General features: G+C 63.9%; 4 protein-coding genes across 4 annotated transcripts; 2 read left to right on the top strand and 2 right to left on the bottom strand.

Moving 5' to 3' along the window:
- Nucleotides 1-570: 570 nt before the first annotated feature.
- Nucleotides 571-10,956, top strand: CHLRE_14g621751v5 (uncharacterized protein). The gene is made up of 22 exons (XM_043070198.1): nucleotides 571-691; nucleotides 768-828; nucleotides 1,046-1,307; nucleotides 1,547-1,616; nucleotides 1,896-2,018; nucleotides 2,663-2,827; nucleotides 3,485-3,567; nucleotides 3,964-4,080; nucleotides 4,350-4,426; nucleotides 4,696-4,810; nucleotides 5,160-5,254; nucleotides 5,475-5,535; nucleotides 5,919-6,006; nucleotides 6,258-6,372; nucleotides 6,598-6,652; nucleotides 6,921-6,977; nucleotides 7,244-7,334; nucleotides 7,748-7,806; nucleotides 8,195-8,299; nucleotides 8,467-8,556; nucleotides 8,971-9,104; nucleotides 9,591-10,956. The coding sequence occupies exons 1-22, from the start codon at nucleotides 667-669 to the stop codon at nucleotides 10,204-10,206; spliced, it is 2,664 nt and encodes an 887-aa protein (XP_042916871.1). The 5' UTR covers nucleotides 571-666; the 3' UTR covers nucleotides 10,207-10,956.
- A 54-nt stretch (nucleotides 10,957-11,010) lies between these two features.
- Nucleotides 11,011-16,350, top strand: CHLRE_14g621700v5 (uncharacterized protein). The gene is made up of 8 exons (XM_043070197.1): nucleotides 11,011-11,389; nucleotides 11,570-11,652; nucleotides 11,860-12,330; nucleotides 12,543-12,625; nucleotides 13,026-13,103; nucleotides 13,471-14,232; nucleotides 14,620-14,731; nucleotides 14,923-16,350. Exons 1-8 carry the CDS (start codon nucleotides 11,344-11,346, stop codon nucleotides 15,715-15,717), a joined length of 2,430 nt encoding a protein of 809 aa, XP_042916870.1. The 5' UTR covers nucleotides 11,011-11,343; the 3' UTR covers nucleotides 15,718-16,350.
- A 35-nt stretch (nucleotides 16,351-16,385) lies between these two features.
- Nucleotides 16,386-17,230, bottom strand: CHLRE_14g621676v5 (uncharacterized protein). Its single transcript, XM_043070196.1, has 2 exons — nucleotides 17,014-17,230; nucleotides 16,386-16,791 (listed from the first exon to the last, which is right to left on the bottom strand). The coding sequence occupies exons 1-2, from the start codon at nucleotides 17,122-17,124 to the stop codon at nucleotides 16,657-16,659; spliced, it is 246 nt and encodes an 81-aa protein (XP_042916869.1). The 5' UTR covers nucleotides 17,125-17,230; the 3' UTR covers nucleotides 16,386-16,656.
- Nucleotides 17,231-17,698: 468 nt separating this feature from the next.
- Nucleotides 17,699-22,880, bottom strand: CHLRE_14g621650v5 (uncharacterized protein). The gene is made up of 9 exons (XM_043070195.1): nucleotides 22,806-22,880; nucleotides 22,348-22,620; nucleotides 21,747-21,857; nucleotides 20,987-21,066; nucleotides 20,577-20,703; nucleotides 19,956-20,089; nucleotides 19,590-19,677; nucleotides 19,158-19,253; nucleotides 17,699-18,904 (listed from the first exon to the last, which is right to left on the bottom strand). The coding sequence occupies exons 2-9, from the start codon at nucleotides 22,609-22,611 to the stop codon at nucleotides 18,755-18,757; spliced, it is 1,050 nt and encodes a 349-aa protein (XP_042916868.1). The 5' UTR covers nucleotides 22,612-22,620; nucleotides 22,806-22,880; the 3' UTR covers nucleotides 17,699-18,754.
- Nucleotides 22,881-22,883: the final 3 nt, after the last annotated feature.

The following is a 22,883-nucleotide window of genomic DNA, read 5'->3' as shown; positions in this document are numbered from 1 at the left end:
TCACCATGTCCACGCGCACGCCCGCGTGCACGCCTCCCCCGAAGTCCTATGGAAAAGCCCCAAAACCGCCATGCGCCCAGACAAAAGATGGCGGCCACACGGCCGTTCTTTGCCTGTGCTGAGGGGTGTGGCGGCAGCGTCAGGCAGCATGCGTGTGGCAACCAACGGGGCTGGCTGCCGGGGTGAAGGGCGTGCCCAGCCGCAGGGCGTGCCAGGAGCAGACTCTCACAACATAATACCAGTACTGCAACTGCGGTGTCATAGCTACATGCTTAAAGTGCATGCGCCGAGCTTCAAGCTCCGTCCAGACTGTCGTGATGTCTCCCGGATGGATGGCATAACCGTGCGGTTCCTGGGCTTGTGAATTGGATGCATAGTAAGCGCCGCCTCAACCCATTCTAGGATAACCTGTAGCACCATGTTTCTGTATGTGTATGCAGAGTCATGCTCAGGAGGCCGCTGAAAGAAATCTTCCTAGCTGCATGGGCGCCGTGGAAGGCCGATTGCATTCTCTGGGCGGTCTGACACCTGCAAACTGTGCCGACAGTGTTGATTTAACATATAACTCGAACATAGAATCAACAACGAAACACATACAACGATCTGAGCGAGGCAGACTCTCCGGGAACTCGCGTGACTGCCAAGGGCGCGAGCCCTTCTACAACAATGGTCCGCAAGGGTGTAATCATTGGTGAGAATGCTGGATAGCAATATCGCGGAGGGAATTCGGGGCGAAGCGCACGTAATCACCACCGAATGCCTCGCAGGTGTTGGAGCTGCGGTGGCCGCGGGTGGAATCGGCCTCTATGCTTATAATGTCCTGAAGAAGTGAGTTTGCGTGACCGGGGATAGCGAGGCGCGGCTGATCTCTCGACCCAGAACGTCGACGTGACCTGCGGGTGAACGCCCGCACGCCAGCTAGCGCTGCACCCCTCGCGCGCCGCCCCAGCACACAGACTTGCGCCCTTGGGCACTGCCCCTCACGCTGCTACCTTTTACACTATCTGCTTAACGTTTGCCTGACCGCCGTTGACTGTGCCTGCAGCAGCAAGAACGGCAGCGACGCGCCGGCGGAGGCCGCTACGGCCACGCGGGAGGCGCCGGCTGCTGCCCCTGCCGCCACCGCACCCACACCCGCGCCTGCTGCTCCCGCTGCGGCGGCCGCGGCCACGCCTGTGGCTGCTGCCCCGGCCGTGCCTGCTGCGCCTGCTGCAGCGGCCGCGCCTGCGCCTGCTGCCCCGGCGTCTTCTAAGCCCGACCTGGTCGTATCTGTGCTGAAGAGCAACGCAGCCCTGCTCAGCGACAAGGTGGGGCGCCCGCACTGCTGCAGTGCGCTCGGCACACACACACACACACACGCATACACATAGATAGATAGGCATATTGCAGTCCGCGTCTTTCATCTCTTTGTAGCGCGTGCAAAGTTATGGTGTCCGTCCCGCTTCAGCGCGCACTGCTGACAGGGCTGTGCGCCACTACCATCCACAAAACAATTTATCACCAACATGCCCCCAACACGCCCTCAACACGCGCCTCTCCCCTGCAGGAGCGGGCGCTGGTGGCGGGGCTGTTGGATCTGGACCAGGGCCACCTGTTTGAGGGCTGGCCGGAGAAGGGTGAGAGCGCTAGGCGGAGAGGGAAAAGGAGGGGGAGGGGGAGGGCTTGTGGGAAAGGGGAAAGGAGGGGGAGGGAGCCATTCGCGGTGGAACCTGCATGCGATGTCGGAGGGGGGTGGTGCAGGACGCAGGACAATGCACACCCCACATACCTCATGGCATGTCCGCACATGCACACCGTCCCACGCACGCACACCCTCGCGGCCACACCAACCCACACAAGCTCACACACACGCCGCCACCGTACGCCTCCACGCGCAACCACGCGCCCCCACACAGGCACGGACGACGCTTCCAAGCGGCGGCTGCTGACGCAGCTGTGCGTGCTGGACGCCAGCTATCACGGCGGGCTGGCGGCCTACGTGGCCAACGCCCGCCAGCTGCTGCGGGACAGCAAGGAGGGTGAGAGCAGCGTGTGTGGGTGTGTGTGTGTGTGTGTGGGGGGGGGGGTGTAAATAACCAGCCCAGGTCAAGCCAAAGTAGCGAGGCACAGGCAGAGGCGACAGATGCAAGCGGTAATACTTGGGAGGGGGCCGCAGCGTCGTGGAGCAGCAGGACAGCAAGGAGGGTGAGCGCAGCGGGGGCGGGGGCGGAGGAGAGGTGGGGAGGTTGCTGGCAGGAGGTGGCTAGAGGTGGAGCAGATGTGGAGGGGATACAACGTAATGCGTGTGAAGGGAAGGGTGATGGGGGTGGAGTGACTGGAGTCGAGTCAGGCTGGCACCGGCTGAGGAAGGCAGGGCTGGGCGGGCGGGCTGGTGGGTGTGTGCCGGGCGAGGTCATTGGGCACGTTAGCACCAGAGCCCACCCGCCTCATCTTCCTCCTCCCAACCGACGACGTCGGCACTCCAAACTTGTGATACAATCAGTCCGATCTCCATGAACGGCTCGGGGTGTACCTGGTGTACCCGATGCTGCAATCTTCGCAAGGGCCCATTCCCTCCACCCCTCCCCTCCTGCCCTCCTCCCCTGCCACTGTGCCTGGCTACAACTTCACTTCTTGACTTGTCATGACTGTAACTTCCCGCCCTCCCTACGGCCCTCCCCAGGCGTGAACCCCTTTGAGGGCTACGTGCCCGCTGTGCCCGCCGGCGAGCGCCTGGACTTCGGCTCGGGCCCCTTCCTGGCGCTGGAGGCGGAGGGGCTTGCGCAGGCGGGGGCAGCGGCCTTCGTGCTCGTGGCGGGGGGGCTGGGCGAGCGGCTCGGGTACAGCGGTGAGTGTGCGTGTGCGTGTGGGAGTTACGATATATCATAGTTAGTGGGGGTGGGGTTGGACAGTTTACTCCCAATGCAAACATTGCAAGTGAAGCAAAAGAGCCCACAGAGCGCGGAGGAGGCTTGGGGGCGCTGTGGAGGGGTAGGAGTTTTGCGGGCGGTTGGGCGGGGGGCGCGAGGGCCAGGTGCACTGGGGATGCTCCCCATATCACATACCCAACAGCATGGTGAAGCCCGAGTGTAGTGGGCAAGGGGTGGATGTAGGAGGTCTGCTGGGACGGTAGTGCCGGCCACCGGAGGTGCTGCCGCCGCCGCGGCCTTCTGCGGGAGGGGGGGTTGCGAACATGGTACAGAGATGCGTAGCGAGGTAGACGGGGGGGGGGGGGCTTGTAAGTACCAACCCAAATTAGACCAACAGGAGGGGTGGGGGGTCGGCGCCACATACACAGGTCCTGATGGGGGAAGGTGGCGGCGGGGCAGGGTCCCGGGATCGCCGTACGTTTCGGGATGAGCGGACATCTTCACTCCGCGCCTCCGTCCCATCCTTCTCCTTGCTCCGCCCCTTTACCCCGCGCACCTGCCGTACCAACATGCCTGGCTACAACTTCTCTTCCTCAAAATCACTCACGATTGTAACCCTAATTGTAACCCCGCAGGCATCAAGGTGGCCCTGCCCAGCGAGTGCGCCACCGGCACTCCCTTCCTGGGGCTGTACATCCAGACCATACTGGCGCTGCAGGTGGGGTTTGCAAGGATGTTTGGAAAAGCGGTACAGGATGCACTGAAGACTGCAGACGAAGTCGTTACCACATGAGGGGGGGGGGGGGGCGGGGGGGAAGCGGGTGTGTGTGTTGGGGGGGCGGTAGTGGGGTCAGGCGGTTGGCAAGTGGGGCAGTGGGTGCAGCGTAGCGTACGTGATGGGGAACGCGGCACGCTGGTCGCAGCACGCACATCGCCCACTCCGCCCTTCTGCCTGCATTCCGCCCCGCCCCGTACACCCCACCCCGCCCGCTGTACCTTGTTTCCACTGCGCCAACCTCCCCAACCCCCAGCCCACCCCGGCGCACCCCGGCGCACCCCGCCTCTCAGCCGCCCTAACCATGAATGTACCCCCCAACGCGCTCGCCCCGCCCAGGCCCGCTCCGGCTCCGGTCGCAAGCTGCCGCTGGCCATCATGACCAGCGACGACACGCACGGCCGCACGCTGGAGCTGCTGCGGAAGAACAGCTACTTCGGAATGGAGGAGAGCCAGGTGGGGCGAGCAGCTGCGTGTGTGGCGTTGGCGTGCTTGGGCGCAGCGCATCACTCAGCAGGGTGGTGGAGTTGCTAGCGCCCCTCCCGCACCCCACACCTCCCAGCCATCATCCGCCTCCTTCCTCTCCTTCCTCTGTATTAATCACTCCGGTCTCCACATGAGCTGCTACCCCCCTGCGCCCTCGCTACACTTCTCTGTACCAATCTTTGCAACCCCCTCCCCCCTTCCTTCATTAATCATGAATGTAAACCCCCCCCCCGCCGCAGGTGACGCTGATCAAGCAGGAGAAGGTGGCCTGCCTCACCGACAACGCCGCGCACCTGGCGCTGGAGCCCACCGACAAGTGAGGAGCGGGGCGGGCAGGGAAAGGGCGGGCATTCAGGGTTTGTTCGGACCGTCCTTCCATACTTTGGTCCCCGGCAGCGCGGGGGGTGGCTTGGGCGGGCGGGCGCTCCCGCTTCGCCGCACACATCCTCACGATTTCCTCGTCCCTGTGCGACGCTTCAATGTTTCAACATGGCGTTTCAATCTGGCGTGCTGCTAACTAGTCATGCCTGAATCCCTTTCCTAACGCTTTTCCAACCATCATTGTAATCCCTTCCTTCCTGTCAGGTACTCGGTGCAGACCAAGCCGCACGGGCACGGCGACGTGCACATGCTGCTGCACTCCAGCGGCCTGGCTCGGAGCTGGCTGGCAGCTGGCTTCAAGTGGGTGTGCTTCTTCCAGGTGAGAGGGCGCGAGGGCGTGTGTACATGCGTGTGTAGGGGGTTAGGGAAGGGACGAAAGAGGGAAAGAGAGCAACGGAGCGGCTGCGTGGGGAGGTCCGTCCACACGAACACACATGTCACGAGTTCGCACAGCTCCCATTCCTCCTCTCCCTGCTCTGACCCTGTTCCCAATGCCTCCCCTTCCGCTCGCCACAAATCGCTCCGTTCTCCATGAACTGCTACAACCCCCATCTCCCCCCTTCACGGACATCGGCAACAACGCGTCTGCTATACTACTGTACCTGGCTACGCCTTCACTTCTGAGATATTCATGAATGTAACCCCACCTCCCCCCCCCCGCCTTCCAGGACACCAACGCGCTGGTGTTCCGTGGGCTGCTGGCGGCGCTGGGCGTGTCGGCCCGCCACGGTTACGACATGAACAGCCTGGCCGTGCCGCGCAAGTGAGGGGGGAGGGAGGGAAGGGGGGCCTTGGGAAGGAGGGGAGGGAGGGGGGGCTGTAGATACCAGCCCACACCAGGAGACTGGGCAGGCGATGTAGGGGCTGGGAAGCAGGGGCGTGTGTGGTTTGCGGGTCAGTCAACTTCCTGTGCCAAGTCCGACACACGCACACGCCTGCTGACCGGGCCGTCCTCTCCCCTCCCCTCCCCCCTCCCCCCTCAGGGCCAAGGAGGCCATCGGCGCCATCGCCAAGCTGTCGCGGCCGGCCGGGCCCGAGCCCAAGGTGTGTGTGTGTGTGTGTGGGGGGGGGGGGGGGTTTGCAACGTTAGAACATTGGGGGCGGGCTGGGGGTGGGATGGGGGGCATTTGCATGCTGTGATGGGGCCCAAGGCGTTTGGGTCGCCAATCCCCAAAGGCCAACAAAGGCAAACGGGGTTGCTGTCGTTAACGGAACTACTGCCAGTGCTCGTTCGCCACCAGCTAGCCTTGGCCCGTGCTCGCCCCCACCCGCATCGCCAAACCCAGTATACACAGAACCTCCACCTAACCACCCACCCACCCACCCACTCCTACCCATCCACTCTCCTCTCCCCGCTCCCCCCCCCCCCCCTACACTTCTCTGTACCAATCCTTGCAACCCCCCTAATCATGAATGCTCCCCCCCAGGAGCTGACCATCAACGTGGAATACAACCAGCTGGACCCGCTGCTGCGGGAGACCATCAGCAAGGAGGGAGACGTCAACGACGCCACGGGTGCGGTTGGAGGGGGGCAGACAGGGTGGGGGGCCGGCAGGGTGGGCGGCGTGAGGGGTGGAAGGCGAGGGGCCGCGGAGATGGGCGCGGATGTGGTGATCGGTGGGTGGATCGGTCCCCCCCCTCCCGGCTTGCATGGATCTCCCTTCATGGTGCATTGTGACGGCTGCAGTTACACCTCATCACTCTGTTCCCCATCAACGGCTGTCCCCCCATCTTCCCACCCAACCACCCACCCACCCATTACACAGGCTACTCGCCCTTCCCCGGCAACATCAACCAGCTGGTGCTGAAGCTGTCCAGCTATGTGCCGCAGCTGGCGGCCACTGGCGGCGTCATCAGCGAGTTCGTCAACCCCAAGTACAAGTGCGTGTGGGCGGGAGAGAGGGCTGGAGCGAGGGAGCGGGGCGAGCGGGGCAGCGGGGCGAGCGGGGAGGCGGGCGAGCGGGCGAGCGGGGGAGAGGGCTGGAGCGAGGGAGCGGGCGAGAGGGAGGGGGAAAGCGGGCAGCAGGGCGGGCACTCTGGTGTGTATGGGGTTGCCGCGCAGGCTGACATTCGTGTTCCTCGTGCTCTTTAACCACACGCACACAGGGACGCCACCAAGACGGCCTTCAAGAGCAGCACACGCCTGGAGTGCATGATGCAGGTGGGCGTGTGTGTATTTCTGCGTGTGGCTGTTGTGTGTGTGAGCGGCGTGTGTAGGAGTGTGTTAGTGGCAGGGTGATTGCCCGGAGTGAGTGGGCCATACCCACACGGATGACAACCATCGAGCCCCAAACCGCTGGCCGGTGCCGGCTCGGAGGAGAAAAGCTGGTGGGGGCGGGCGTCGGCTGTCGCTTCGCCCTCTCATACGGTCCTACCTTCCTGACACGCACGCGCGTGTGTGTGCGGCCCCACCACGTCCACACCCTCAGGACTACCCCAAGGCGCTGCCCGCCTCCGCCCGTGTGGGCTTCACCACCATCAACCAGGTGGGGCGGCGGCGCTGAGGAGGGGGGGAGGTGTAGCCGTTCATGTGGAAAACGGAGCAGGCGGGCTTGCGAGTTTGCTGTGTCCTGTAACTGGGTACCGTGCTGGTATCCTACGCGCACTCGCATACACAGATCACATGCACAGTCCACCGGGTTTATTGCTCCTGAGTGCTTTCCTACAGGACCTCGGCAATTCAAGCTTGTGAACTGATCGCTCCGTTTACAATCCATGGACGGCTGCCCCCCCACCCACCCACCCCCCACAGGTGTGGGCCTCCTACTCGCCCGTGAAGAACTCGCCCGCGGACGCCGCCGCCAAGTTCAAGGAGGGCAACCCCACACACAGCGCCACCACTGGTAGGAGGCAGGGGTGGGAGAGGAGAGGGAGGGAAGGGAAGGGAAAGAGGGCTGGAAGAAGGAGCGGCCGGCAAGGTCGCACGTCAGCCACCCGATGCGAGGTGGAGCAGGAGGTAGCGGAGGTCGGTCGCCCCTTGGTAATGAGAATTTGGATTTGAGGGTCGCATGTGCTCCAGTTGGCATCCCCACGACACCCCCCTCCCCCGCACGCTCCACCCGGTCCCCGCTCACCCGCTCACCCTCCCATCCCCTCACCCATACCAGCCCCCTAGCTTATCATGGCTGATGGCTGCAACCCGCCTCCTCGCACATTTGCATCTCGTTGGGTAGAGTTCGGGCTGGTGTTTACACCGCACCCCCCCCCCGTTAATTAATCATGAATGTAACCCCCCCCGTCCTTCATCTGCTCCCAGGCGAGTTGGACATCTACAAGGCCAACGTGTTGGCGCTGCACGAGGTGGCGGGCGTGCAGGTGCGGGGGGCCTGGAGCCCTGAGCGGGGTGTGTGTGGGGGGGGGGGGCCTTTTGGGGGGTTAAGTTTGCCCAAGCCCGGGCGGGGGGGTGGTTGTAAATACCAGCCCAAACTAAACCAAAACCAACGAAAACGAGGGGAGTGCAGGCAGAGGCGTTAGTTGCAAGGGGGGCGCTGCCTGGACTGGGGGTTGGAGGGCCGGGCATGCAGGCGTGGCAGGGGGCGTGGCGGGGGCACTGCCAGACTGCAGTCTGTGGGCTGCTGCCATGCCGTGCAGTTGACGGCCTGGGAACAAAGTCAGTCCTTCCCCCTCTTGCCCCCTCACCCCTCAACTCAACTCACCTCCTGTGTCCCCTTTCTCTTCCCCCCCTCCCCCCCCCCCCCATCAGGTTCCCAGCCCGCTGCAGACCGCCGTGTTCAACGGCATCTCCACGGAGCTCTACCCGCGGGTGGTGCTGGGGCCGGCGTTTGCGCCCTCGCTGGCCGACATTAAGGTGTGTGTGCGGGGGAGGGGGGGGGTGCTGGGCTGTGGCTGCCGGTTGGCAGGGCTGGGCGTGTGACCCGAGGAGGCTCGTTACGCGCTCGGAAAACTTTGTCATCTGGAGCCAAACCCGGAAGCCCTCTTACCGGCACGCCTGCTCCCCCCTCTGCTGCCCCGCAGGCCAAGGTGGCTCCCGGCTCTCTGGTGCTCAGCCCCGGTGCGGTGCTGGTGCTGGAGGGGGCTGACATCAGCATCCAGGGGCCAGTCAAGGTGAGGCAGGGGCGGCACACGGGGGGGGGGTGCAAGTTCAGGGCTGTGGGAACGGGGCAATACGGTGCCGTAACAGCGAGAAACAGGCACAGCGGGGGCAACACAGCAGGCTGTGCGCAGGGGGGTGGCAAGGTGGAATCATGAGGAACAGGTCGCGCTGATGCTTGCTTGGACGTACGGTAATGGAACAGTCCCACCATGCCCAGACACACTGAGGGGTGGGCGCATGGGCAGGGATGGCGTATGGACGGGTAGTCAACACAGACCAGCATTGTTGCAGCGCTGGAAGCGTGGCACGATCTGTCTGTTCGTTGGCCCATTGTTGCCCCCACAGCTCGTGACGCCCCTCCCTGGCACTCCCCTGCACTCCCCTGCACTCAACGCGCACTGCCCACTCCCTGCACTGCACTGCAGGTGGACGGGGCGCTGGTGGTGCGGGCGGCGCCGGGCGCCCGCGTGACGCTGGGGCCGCTGGCCGTGTCCAACAGGGGCTGGACCTGGGCACCGCTGGCGGAGGGAGAGGCCGCCAGCGAGGAGGAGCGCATCAGGTGGGCGTGGGAGTGGGAGTGTGTGTTGCGTGGGCGTGGGCGTGTAATTGCATGGGCGTGGGCGTGGGCGTGGGCGTGGGCGTGTAATTGCATGGGCGTGGGCGTGGGTGTGGGCGTGGGCGTGTAATTGCATGGGCGTGGGCGTGGGCGTGTGTGGTGTGTGTGGGGGGTGTCACTGTGTGTGTGAGTGTGAGTGTGCGTGCGTGTGCATGTGTAGGGCATTACAGGGCCGTAGGGGTTTGGAAGGTGGTGTAGAGAGGAGGGGTTAGCCGACGTAAGACGACGGAAGGGGATGTGTTCACGTGGATGGGAGGGAGGCACAGGCGGGTCCTGAAGCTGGCATGCCGCCCCTTCACTCCCGCCCGCGGACCGCTTTTCCTGCCATCCCCGGCATGCCCATCTGAACCGTTTCGACTTGAATGTGTGACTGCCCCCTGTCAAAGTTGCACAACTGTCAACGCCATCACGCGCACACGCACCACGCAGGGGCTTCAAGGTGGTTCGCACCGAGACCAAGGAGCTGGTCTTTGACAAACCCGGCACCTACACCGCAGCAGACCCAGCCCCCGCACCCGCACCCGCGCCCGCGGTCGCGGCCGCGCCTGCCCCCGCACCCGCGGCTGCCCCCGTGCCGGCGGCTGCCCCCGCTGCCGCACCCGCCGCCACTTCCACTCCCGCGCCTGCGCTAGCGCCAGCGCCAGCGCCAGCGCCGGCGCCCGCCGCCGCCGCCACCACTTCTGGCGGCGGCTCCCCGCCCCACTCCTCCTCGGGGCTCTCCGCAGCTGCCAAGCCCTTCGTGCCCAGTTTTGGCCCGGCCGCCACCGCCCCGGCCGCCGCGCCCGCCGCCTCGACGTCGTCCTCGTCCAATGGCGCCAAGCCGGCGGCGGCGGCGGCGGCCGCGGCGGCGCCAGCTTCCACCAGCTCCTCAGGTGGCGGCGCTGCTGCGGCGGCGGCGGCGACATCGCTGAGCAAGAGCGCGAAGAAGAAGCAGAAGAAGAAGAAGCAACGTGTGGCGGCTGCGGCGGGCGGCTCCAGTGGCGGAGCGGCGGATGGCGAGGGCGATGAGGAGGGGGGCGAGGAGGGCGACGAGGAGGCGTCTTGAGCGGCGGGTGTGTGGGCGCGTTGAGAGTCGCGTGTGGGAGGGGAGTTGTGGGGCGTGGGCAGGAGAGGCGGTCTTGGCATCCGTTGCAAAGACCCATATTGCTACATTGTTTTAGTGCATTGTGATGAGGAGCAGAAGGGTTTACGGCTGAGGGCAGGGATGCGTGTTTTATGACACCAAGGGCAAGGGCAAGGGTACCTTGCATTGAGACGAGTTGTGAAGACAGATCAGATGAGGCGCCTGCGTGCGTGTAGTATCATATGCCTGGTTGCGAACTGAGGATGTGCTAGATTGTACTTAGTGCTAGGCTAAAGGGTGGATCGGGCTTTCGTTGATGGTTCGGGGATGTTGAGTGCCACGAAACGGACGCAGACTGGATAACATCGACTAACACTTTTGAGCCCTTGGCACATCACATGAGAGCTTAGGACGGCCCGGGAGGTGCGGCGGATACGGCTGGTGCCTGCTTGGCTGGTGCCTGCTCTTGCGGCGTTGCGGGTGGGGAGTGGATGTGAAACCGCGTGTGTCAACGAGTCTGACGCCTGCGTTCGCGGAGCGCCTGAGATGCAAATATGAACGAGTAAGCTGTGATATGTTCGATTGACTGCTTCTGGCCAAGCTGGTCGAGGGCTGGCGATTGGAACCACCTGTAGCGGCGACAAGCTCGTATGCCACAAGACACAGGCCGGGTGTTCTCGCCCATACTCGCTTTATACATGCGAGAATATACACATATGCACACTCTGACACACAACAGACGCAGACATCATCGGCAACTGTCTCTTGCAAATAAAAGTTTTTCCTCCACTTTCAGGCCCAGGCCTGCGCCAAGCACACATAATTCAAGCCATTCAACATAGATATTGACACGACAAGCATACCAAGTCACTGTCTGCGCGAGTCGCGGGCCGCTACAGGACTTGCGCAGCTGCCGCGTCGGGGACGACAGACAGCCAGCAAGCTCAGCTTAAAGCCAAGCATGAGCACATTTCGCAACAGATAGGAGGCTGTGGAACCGCGTCTCGAGGTTTTAAGGGGGCTCGCGCAAGGATGCACGCCGGTGTCTGCCGGACGACGATGTCCGGGGTCCGGCTTGGGCTCATATGCCTCCTATCCTTGGTATTGTTGCGCGTCCCGATGGCAAGAGGTCAGGACTCTGATCTCAACCTCGAACGCTGGGAAGGTGAGCGTTGGAAGCAAGGGAGGGGGGTGGGGGCATGCCACCGCCGGGCCTCTGGCAATGCCGTGCTGGCTAAGCTCCCATTCTATCGGCCAGCCGACCTCTGTTGCCATCTTCATAATGTGGCAATCACCCAGCAATGTCTCGCATCACACAACTGCCCGCTGCTTGCTGTCGGTATAGGCACGCTGATGATGATGACGGGCGAGATGGCGGGGGAGGAGGGCGACGACCACACCTCCACGGACATCATATACCTGCTGCAGGTGGGTGCCGGCTACAGCTATGGGCGGCGGAGTTGGGTGTCATGGTGGCGGAGTTGGGATGGGGTGCGGACTGTGGGATGATGGGGCGTGCAGACATGGGAGCAAAGGCCGAACGTGGGGTGTACTTGGCCACACGCCACACGCCGCCCGGGCGCGGCAAAGACGACGTGTCAAGGCCCACGCCAACCCGCCCGCCCCGGTACACAGGTTACCGAGCCCGCGTTCTCGCTGTTCGAGCTGCACATCCCGCACGCGCTGCTTCACTCGCCTCTGGGCTCCGGGGACCCCGTCATGGTCACGGGCTACCGCCAGGGCGAGGACGCCATCGTGGCGGTCAGCATCGCCTCCAGGATGGCCGCATTCGGCGGCAGTAGCACAGAGGGTGTAGCAGGCAGGCACAGGCTTATGATGGAGCAGGTAGACCCGAACGCAGCGCTGGCGGCGGCCGCCGCCGCTGTCGCGGCGGCGGCGGCTGACGCCGCCGCGGCGGTGGTGGCTGCCGCTACGCGGCCGCGCGGGCTGCAGGCGGTGGGGGCGGCTGGCGGCGATGGGCCGACGGGCGCGGCGCGGGCGGCGGCGGCGGCTACGGCGCTTCGCAACACGCGTGTGGTCCGGGACATGCCTGTGCTGTACATGGTGGTGGGCATGTGCGGCTTCGGGCCGTCCATCAGCGTGCAGGTGCGGGCAGGGGCTGGGCAGGGGCTGGGGCAGGGGCTGGGTGAGGCGCCTGCACGAGGGACGGCGGAGCGGCCGAGTAGCGTGTAACCTTGGAGGCGTGCTGGCTGTAAATGCTGCCTGCAAGCCAGGCCTACGACTCGTACGGTATGTGTCATACATATATATATATCTCAATAACTTCATCCGATCCTCTGATGGCGGCACGCGCACAGGACCTGGAGAGCGTGCTGTTCGCGGGCCCCAACAACCGCGGGCCCACGCTGGAGGCCTACTACGCCGAGTGCAGCCGCGGCAAGTGAGTGGCAGCACAGGAGGCGGGACGCAGCGCAAGTGCACCCGCATGTGTGCAGGCAGCACAGGGGACACATGGGCATGGGCGGTCGGGGCGGGGCGGGGCCTCTGCACCGGTGGCTATGCACGAACCTGGCGGGTGTGCGGGTAAGGGTTACCCAAGGGGTCGGGACCATCCCGAGTTTCAAGCAGGACATGTCGGTAGTTTGGTTCTGGGGACTGGGTGGTCTCATTCGGGTTGGGCCGTTGACCACAGCCCTTTTAGCCAGCGCGCCTGCTAGCCGTGCTACACTTGGCCACCCGCCCGCCATACGGCTACCCTCCTGGATCTTGTCCTTATGCCTCCCCCCTCCCCTCCCCTGCCCATCCCCTCCCCTCCCCTGCCCCTCCCCTCCTCCCTTCAGGACCGCCATGAACCGCGGCAACAGCCTGGTGGTGGGCCCCGTGCAGCTGCCCTGCAACTTCAACTCCTCGGCCTACAGGTGGGGGCGTGGGGTAGATGTGGGTTGGGTCTAGGGTGTGGGATGTGGGCCCCCCATGTTGGGTGTGGGCGATACTCGGCAGCGCCCACAGAATTAGGGACGGCTGGGAGTGCCGGCAATGCACCCTGGTGCGCTCGTTGAGGGGAGCACCATGCCACAACCATCGCCTCCACCCGCCCGCCCGCCCTCCTCCCCCTCCCACCCCACCCCACCTCCACTGCTCCTCTAGTCTGGCTGGGTTTGGTTGAGTTTGGGCTGGTACCGTATTTACAACCCACCCCAACCCCCAAACCCGCCAACCCCCAAACCCGCCAACCCCCAAACCCGCCAACCCCCAACCCCCCAAACCCGCCACCCCCCAAATTAGGTTCTCCACCAGCACCTGCTCCTATCGCGACTACTGGGGCTGGCACACCTGGGCGCAGCAGTACGCCGCCTCCGCCCTGGGCGTGGACCTCACCCGCTACCGCCACCGCGTGCTGGTCATGCCGCGTGGCTTCATGTACGAGGCCGGCTGCGGCTGGACGGGGCTGGGCACGCTGGGCCCGGTGGACAAGGGGCCGGACGGGCTGCAGTACGTCAGCAGCATGGTTTGGATCCAGGGCGAATCCAGCTCCAGCGTGATGGCGTACATGCACGAGCTGGGGCACAATTTGTACCTGCACCACGCCAACGATTCCAAGGGCTGCGAGTACTGCGACTACAGTAGCTTGATGGGCGGCTGCTGCGCGCTGCGCTGCTTCAACGCCCCCAACAACTGGCAGCTGGGCTGGGGGCAGCCCCTGGCCGTGCTCAACTCGGCCACGTGGCCGCAGCACTCCTGGCTGTACTTCGACCTGCCAGCTCAGCACACCACCGACGCGCACATTATCTGGATCCAGCCCGACTGGACGCCGGACGGGCGGCGCGAGGTCAGCACTGGCGTGGCGAACGGCGTTGCCACAACAGGCCCCGCGAGCTTTCCGGTGTCGTACTACATCTCGTACCGGATAGACAGCGGGCGGTACGACACGGACATGCCTGACATGTACTTGTACGCCACGTCTATCTACTTTTTCGACGGCGCCACCCAGACCAGTGTACGGCGCACGCGGCACGTGCAGGCCGTGTTCACGGGGGAGACGTTCAGGTACGTGCGTGTGTGTGCCTGTGCGTGGCGATTGTAACTACCAGCCAAAACTGAAGCAAACCAAGCTAAACGCGCGGAGCACAGGCAGGGGGAAGGGAAGAAGGAAGGGAAGAGGGAAGGGAAGGGAAGGGAAGGGAAGGGAAGGGAAGGGAAGGGAAGGGAAGGGAAGGGAAGGGAAGGGAAGGGAAGGGAAGGGAAGGGAAGGGAAGGGAAGGGAAGGGACGGGACGGGACGGGAGGGGAGGGGAGGGGAGGGGAGTGACTGCGTGGTTGGGCTGGGCTGGGCTGCCTGCTTACCCGCAGGGCTCTGCTGCCCATGCTGCTTCTCATGGTCACCTACGTCACGCTCTACCTCACCGCATCCGTGTTGTTCCTCCTCATGTAACAGTAACGCCACCGAGGGCTGGATGCTGAAGCAGCTGTCCCACGGCGTCCTGGGCAGCCGGGTGGGGCTGTGCCGCTTCAGCGAGGTCACAGAGAAGTCGTGTGGGGACGGACAGGTCGGTGCGAGCGATGAGTGACGGGGGAGTGGCGGGGCTTGCGCTTCTGAGGAAAACGAGCCAGGGTCGCTGGCGCAAGGGCATGGACGGGTCGCTCCACAGCTGGCAGCATGCCATCCCTTTTGCTCCGCCCTGTGACGCTTGCCCCGCCCGTTCCCGTCCCTTTTGGGGTGCCTCCTGGCTCCCCACAGGACAACGACTGCGATGGCCTGATCGACAAGGCCGACCCCGACTGCACACAGCCCTCACCGCCGCCCGCGCCGCCCCCCGCGCCGCACCCGCCGCGCCCGCCGCCGCGCGCCGAGCCGCCGGGCATCATGGATGACTCGCCACCCGGCGAGGACTCGCCGCCGCCCATGAAGCGGCGCCCTTCCCACCCGCCCTCGCCGCCGCCGCCGCCCAGCCCTCCCGCCAGCCCGTCACCACCGTCACCACCGTCCCCCCCTGCTCGATCGCCGCCTCCCAGCCCGAAACCGCCACGGCCGCCGCCACCAACTCCGCCATCACCCAAGCCGCCCTCACCCTCACCACCATCTCCCAAGCCGCCGTCACCGCCGCCCCCCTCCCCCTCGCCTCCCTCGCCATCGCCACCTTCGCCGCCTCCCCCGAAACTTAATCCTGCACCCAACACCGACGTCTCCAACACTGGCCCGGAGCCGAGTCAGGGCAGCGCCAAGTCACCGCCGCCTGCTACAGCCACAGGCGGCGGACGCAAGCGTCCGCCCCCGCCCGCTCCCATCAGTACGGGAGGCGAGATCGCGCCCACCAAGAAAGGGAAGAAGTCGCCGCCACCCGCGGGAGGCGCTGTCAATCCCCGTAAAGCCAAGCCGCCGCCGCCGTCTGGCAAAAAGTCTGACTCCAGTCCGCCGCCGTCGCCTCCGCCGCCGCCGCCGCCTGGTAAGAAGCGGCTCAAGGAGCGCCGGCTCACGTTTGCGCTTGACCACGAGGAAGACTCGGTGCTGGAGTCCGAAGAGCGGGATCTGTAAGATGAGGTGCGAGCGAAAATGGTGCCTCCATCGATGAGGATTTTGTGAGAAGGGGCATGGCGCCATATTCGGCTTCTTGTAGGGTGACTAGCAGGCAAGGCAGGAATGAACAACAGAAGGCTTTGTTTGCAGCTACGAGCAAGCATGGATAATAGCATGATGGGGCAGCTTACCGCATAGTACCGCCACGCAGAGGTATGAGCGCAATATGTTAGCCTGCGGCGGCTGGTGGCCTAGCATGTACTAGAGAGGCAAGGATTGTCTTGCAACCCCTTAGGAATCTAGTCATCCGATTACAGATGGAGATGCGGACTATTAGGTTGACCATTGATTCTTCAATAGCAACACTAGATGCATTAGGGAGGACCCCAAGCAGGCGGATTGCTTAGTAGTTGCGGCGCTAGTTCGGGGCATGTGCGGTACGGCATGCGTTTTTTGCCTAGTGTTGCCGCTGCACTGATGAACGCGCGAACGTGGTTGTCTCCGCGCAAATCATAGTACAACGAAGTGCCTCTAGAGGCATCTAGGGGCTTGCGAGCTAGCAGTTCATGAAGTGGCGGTGCTCCGGTTGCGTCAAGTCCCGGAAAGGAAGCCACGTGTCCCTACGATCATTACATGTAACCATCAATGTCAGGTTCGTCCAGACTTGGCGGTACGCAGTCCAATCCCGCAACGTGCCGTTACAGCGGGTTTGGTTCTAACAGTAGTAACGTCTTCCGCAGCCTTTGCGGGCGTCAGTCATTTCCACTGTCGCGCTCTTGTAGTGCGGTGCTGTGGAAACAATGGTCTGTCATCTGCTAGCTAGTCCTTTTACTGTCAGGATAACGCAGCACAACAAGTGGTATCGACAATCAGTCAATTCCACAGTCACGTTCAGGTCCTCCCAATCAGCGCTGTCAGCACGTGCATGCCTCCGCATGATACGGTAGCCACTCGCCGTTAGCTATTACCCGCGCCAGCCTCAGCTCCTTGAACAGCAGGTGGTGCTTCCAGCGCCGATAAAAATTCCAGGGCCGCGCCCGGCCCCCCGACGTTGTAGATGGCGCCTGCCGGCACCTCGAACTTAACAGCAGGCTGCAATGTGGGAGAGGGTGAGGCAGAAGGCGAGAGATTGGGGCATGACGCAAGGCGGCAAGGGGGCATGCGGGGGAGGCAAGCTTTCGCCTTTCGGGCAGGCCCAAGTTCGGGAACGGCGGATGCCCTAGAGCTGCACGCGCACAACGTCATCTGCCCATTTAAACTTGCACAGTACAACGTTAGGCGTGCACCCCTACGGCACAATACAGACATTCTCACTTTCTCAGCAACCTCCAGAAGCGGCTGGCTAAATGGCGGTAGCGGCGCGGACTTCCCTGTGTGGGCTTCATATGCGTCATTGGCATGTGAGGTCTGCAAATCTGCAAACATCAGGGGAAGGGCCCCGACGGGCAGGTGTCGGCATGCACGGTGTGACGCACGCAGGGCTCCTATCTTAATGTCTCCAGACATTAATTGGCCATTTTGGCCGTTTCCTAGACATTCCTCCCGGGGGCTAATGTCTGGGGCGAGACTTTGTTGGCCCGGGTTTGGGGCGGGTTTTGTCCCAATTCCTATGGAGAAGCCCCCAACCCGCCATGTGCCCAGACAAAAGACGGCGGCCACCCGGCCGTTTTACCCCCAAAACAAGATACGACCCCTGGACGCACGCCTACGCGGACATCTTCCTTAGCTCTATGCCGGTTTCCTTTTATTGTTGTTTGTTGAAGCAGGAGTGGAAGCCCCAAAACGTCACTAACTTTCCCGTCTCACGGGGCTGACACCTAATGGCACTTTGGCAAACCCCTGCAAACCCGAACTCCCATCATCACAGCCCCGCAGGGTGTGTGTGTGTGTGATGGGTGTGTGTGTGATGGGACAGTGGCAAGGCAGGTGTGATGGGACAGTGGCAAGTTGATAAAGTCCCGTAGGGTGCAGCTGATTCCCAGAACCCAACAAATGGCATACAATTGATACATACGGTGCTGATTCACGCCAGCCAGCGTGGCGCCGTCAAACATGATTTGAACACAAACATTCTCAGCAACCTCCAGATGCGGCTGGCTGGATGGCGGCGTGGTCGGCCTCTCATTGTTGGCTTCATATGCGTCATTGGCATGAGGTCTGCGAATCTGCAAACATAAGGGGAAGGGCCCCGACGGGCAAGTGCGTGGGCAAGTGTCGGCACGCACGCCTGCGTAGACGGGACGCGGACTTCCCACCCATCCGTCCCCTCCCACCCATCAAAGCGGAACGTCCCCATGTACCACCAATTCACCGAACGCGCGCAGCCCCCCATTGACTTCTACTCCATGCCCGTTTTCTGTTCTCGTTGTTTGGTGGAGCCCCAAAACATCACTAAATCCGTTTCTCCGGAGGTTGACATTTTGGCCCTGCTTGGGGCCTTTGGCCCCTGTTTGGCCAACCCGAACTCCCATCATCGCAGCCCCGCCATCACATCTGCAGACATCCGCACCATTTGGCCCACAGTTTGTAATCTTTATATTGCCAGTGCACTTACAGGGCAAAATGTCCAAGCCACGGCTCCGTGTCCCATACTCTGCTCCATGCCTCGCACACCGTCCGGCATCCGCCCAAGACCAGCCAATCAAGACACGCTACCTGCGTATGCCAGCCGCAATCTGGTCATTTTTAAGTGCGCAGCTAACCGCAACTCCAATGCTCCGCAGCCCACAGCAGCACCAACAGCTGGCATCGCCAGGCCTCGACACAAATCCGTGTGCTGGGGACTGCCCCATGCCCGTGCCCCATGCCCCATCCACACAGCCTCAGCCAAGAATGGACCCCCACCACCACCTTCACCACGCCACCGTCAACCTTTCTTTTGGGTTTCATTTTCAGTCAGTCCAGAGCCTTCACCGTCAAAAGGCTTGGGGCAAAACTCCCCAACAAACTCCGAGGTCCTTCCGGTACATCTGCCATGCCTAACAAAGCCATTATAGGCAAAGCCAAGCCTTTAGTCATGCACAAAGCCAACCAATTGAGCTTTACGCTTTATGCTTTAAGCGGTGATGTTGACGATGTTCGCGCCCTTGTCCATGCGCTTAACGATGCCAGCGATGACCTTGCCGGGGCCGACCTCGTAGGACTTGGTCAGGCCCTTCTCCTGCAGCGACTTAATGGTGTTCTCCCACAGCACGGGGGAGGTCACCTGAAAGCAGGAGGGAGTGGCGTGGCGTGGGGGAGGGGCGCGTGGCGTGGTTGTTAGTGGGTGTCAAGCGTCGGCGACGGTGGCGGTTTGTGGCGTTGCGTGGTGCCAGGGTGCCGTGGCGGTGTGCGGTGGTGTCCTGAAGGTGCCTTGCTACTGCGTCCTCATTCCCCCCGTCCCGGTCGCATCCTTCCTCAAGCCCCGCACCCATCTCCCTCCCCTCCCCACCCGTGCTCCCCCCCGCCCCGCCCCGCACCTGGCGCGACAGGATGTCCTTGATGACGGCGGGGTCGGAGTGCGGCTGGGCGTCCACGTTGGAGACCACAGGGATGCGCGGCTTGACGATGTTGGTCTGCAGGAGCACAAGGTTGGGGGAGGGTTGGGGGAGGGGTTGGGAGTGGGGTTGGGGGAGGGAAGCGGCGGGAGTCACCGGAGGGATTGAGGGCTAGCGCTGAGGGCTAGGCGGCCCTGCCGCACTCCGGCTTAATTCCGGCCTATTCACTCACCCGCCCCCCACTTCCTGGCCTTACCCGCTGCACACTCCTCTGCGCGCCACTCCACTCTCCTCCGTGCCCTTGCCCGCTCCGCACCTCTGCCCCCTCCCGCCTCTGCGGCCTCCCCACCTCCCCACCCACCCTCCCTCCGCCTGCCTCCCCCCCTCCAACCCTCCCCCCCCCCGCCCCCGCACCTGCGCCAGGGCGGCCTTGAGCTTGTCCACGGCGGGGGACATGTAGGAGGTGTGGAAGGCGCCGGCCACAGCCAGGCGCACAGTCATGCTGCGGACAGCGGGAAGAAATGGGTACAGCAGGAGGCCAGGAACCGTTTAAGCAGGACAGCGAGCAAGGGGGGAGAAGAAGAAACGGGCAGGAAATGCAGGAGTGTCAGAAACGAAACACCGTAATAGCTCAGACGTGAAGCACCGTTCCCGTCCCATCCAATGTAGTCCACAACCGCTGCGCCCCCACTAACCAATGACCTCAGCACCTAGCCCTGCCTAGAGCAACCCCTGCCCCGCCCCACCCCGCCCCGCCCCGCGCCACCCTGCCCCGCTCACCGCGCGCCGAAGCTCTTGCCCAGCTTCTCCACAGCGTCGCAGCCCTCCTTGGAGCCCGACACGGCGTAGTTGCCGGGGCACAGGTAGTTGGCGATCTGGACCGGCTTGTCCTGACCCACCTGCTCCGTGGCGGCCTGGAGGCAGGGGGGGGGGCAGTGTCAGGAAAGCACAAAGGGGGGAAGGATTGTGTGAGAGCACAAGGAAATGAGGTGCGCGCGTGCACGGGGCGGGGGTGCACAGAGCGGCGGCAGGGCAGGACGCGGGTTGTGTGTGGCCACTGCTGCATGGCGCCTGGTGGGGCGCCTGGCCAGTTGCCCGTGTGGCTCCCGCACAGCCCCCCAATCTGTCCTGACTCACAACCTCCGTGACCGTTTATTCTGCCACTCCCGCTTCGCCTGCTCCAGCACCTATACCTTTCCTCCCCCCTAACCTCAGCTCCGGCACCCTGGGCTGCTCACTCCCTGTTCCACGGATGAACGCCTCCCCTCCCCTCCCCTTCCCCTTACCCTTCCCCTTCCCCTTCCCCTTCCCCTTCCCCTTCCCCTTCCCCTTCCCTTTCCCCTCCCCCCTCCCTTCCCCCCATTCCTCCACCCCCTCCTCTCCCATCCGCTCGCCCCTCACCTTGCACAGCTCCGCCACCTTGGCGCTGTCCAGCCCAATGACGGACACCATGCTGCTGGGCTGCGCGTCAGCAGCCGCCTGCATGGACTCGCCGCGCAGCTTCACCAGCCGCAGGCCGTCCTCGAAGCTGCAGGGAGGGTGGGGGGTTACATTCATGATAAGTTAAGGAAGTGGTAGACGGTAGACCATGGGGGGGGGGGGGCGGTTGGGAGGGAGTCGCGATGTTAGTGCATGGGGGTGGTGGGGGAGCATTCACGATCAGCTCAGTTACTGGTAGACGGTACAGGTCCCACCCGCCCGCCCAGCCACCCACCCGCCCGCCCACCCACCCACCCACCCACCCGCCCGCCCAGCCACCCACCCGCCCGCCCATACACCCGCCCGCACACACCCGCCCCCGCCGCCCGCACCTCATGGCACCAGCGAAGGCCAGGGCCGTGTACTCGCCCAGCGACAGGCCGCACGCCACGTCAATGGCGTCAATGGCGGCCTGCAGGGGGCGGGAGGGCAGTGTGCGTGGGGTTTGAGGAGGTTTGAGGTGGTGGTTGTGGTGGTTGTGGTGGTTGTGGTGGTTGTGGCGGTGGCGGCGGCGGCTCAGGCTGACGGGCGCTGCGCCCTTGCAGGGTTCGCATGGGTGACGCGAGGCTTGCCCCGCAATCCATCCCCCCCATGTGCCCTATCCAATGCTCCACACGCCCCCGCCACGGCCGTGCCGATGCACTCGCTCCTGCAAAGTGCCACGTGCTGTCCCCCCCCGCGGTCGCTTCTCAACCAACTTCCAGGCCCGTGCAGCCCTCCCCCACCCCCCGCACACTTTGCCCCTGCACCCCTGCATCTGCAACCCCTGTCCCTGCATCCCCCTGCATTCCTATCCCCTGCATCCCCATCCCCCACCAGCCCCACCCCGCCGCCCCACCCCGCCGCCCCACCCAGCCGCCCCACCCAGCCATCTCCCCCGCACGCACGAACTCACCCTTACCCCTCAAACCCTAGAACACGCTCCATCGCCTGCCACCCCCTCCGTTGTCAGAACATAGGCTCTACTTCTCGCTCTTTTGCGTTGGGTTCCGTATAATGCGGGCTGGTATCTACAACCCACACAGACGCACCACCCAGCCACACATCGCACGCACGAGCGTACCCTGGACCCTCAAACCCTAGAACACGCACCTGGCCCTCGTCCGCGCGCAGCTTCTCCACGGCGGCCAGCGAGGCCACGTAGATAGCGGGCTGACTCACGGCGGTGCTGTCCAGCTTCTCCTTGGGGCCCTCCACGCACACCTGGCAGCAGCAAGGAGGCAGCAGCAGCAGCAGGAAAAAAGCAGGCGAGGAGCGTGAGGCGCGGATGGGTGGGGCGCCGTCGGGGTTGGGGTGGGATGGGTGAGGTGAGGTGAGGTGCTGCCGCAGGCGGGTGTAACGCCTGATCAAGGCCTTCTGGCTTCACGGGAGCTTGCACCGCGGCACTGTATAGGTACGGTCCATGCAAACATGCTGTCCCGAGATACCCTGGTGAGACCTGGCTAGCAAGTAGCAACCCTGCGCCATTCGTCGCCCCTGTGACAGCACCCCGCCAACCGTGTACCGTGTCCGCCGCGCTAGGCCTCAACCCCCAGTGCCTAACCCCTCTCTCTCCACAGGCACGTTTGCCCCCCCTCTCCTTACCCCCCCCCCCCTCGCCCCCTCCCCTCCCCTCCCCCGCTTCCATCCGATTTCTGACTGCAAGACGTCCTGACCGCCCTTGGCCGGTACGTCCGCCCCGACCTGCACCGACCTTCAGCAGGTCGTAGCCCAGGATCTCAGACGCCTTGTCGAACATCTCCTTGGCCTTCGGCACGGTCGCCACAAGGTCCTTGGCCATGCCGACGCTCTGCGCACCCTGGCCGGGGAACAATGCCGCGATAGTGGGCTTGTAGTTGGCGAACGCGTCGTCGCCCGAGGCGCGGACGGCCAGGGCGCGGCGACCACGGACAGCGACCATGGGCGCGCAAGGCTGGAAGGCGCGGCCCTTCAGGGCGACACGCTGGGCGTTGAGCATGGTGGCCATCTGCGCGCAAAGCAAGCAAATGACGACGAATTCGGGTCGGCGAGAGTGATCTGTACAATGCAAGTTATTAACTCCAAGAGATTTATCTTATCGAACCGTGTCTGCGAGTTTTGGGTCCTGCGAGCGTTTTTCGGCGCCTCGTCAGCGGCAAGTGAGGCTTACAGGGCCTCGCCGACCCTGCTCACCTTTTTATTTGGATGGATCAGCAAAAGTGATGCGCCTAGACACCAATTGAGTAGGTATTGGGCACTTTGGAAGGATAG

This window comes from Chlamydomonas reinhardtii, chromosome 14 (assembly GCF_000002595.2).
Source record: "Chlamydomonas reinhardtii strain CC-503 cw92 mt+ chromosome 14, whole genome shotgun sequence".
Classification (NCBI taxonomy): Eukaryota; Viridiplantae; Chlorophyta; class Chlorophyceae; order Chlamydomonadales; family Chlamydomonadaceae; genus Chlamydomonas; species Chlamydomonas reinhardtii.
This window is presented reverse-complemented; position numbering and strand designations above follow the sequence as displayed.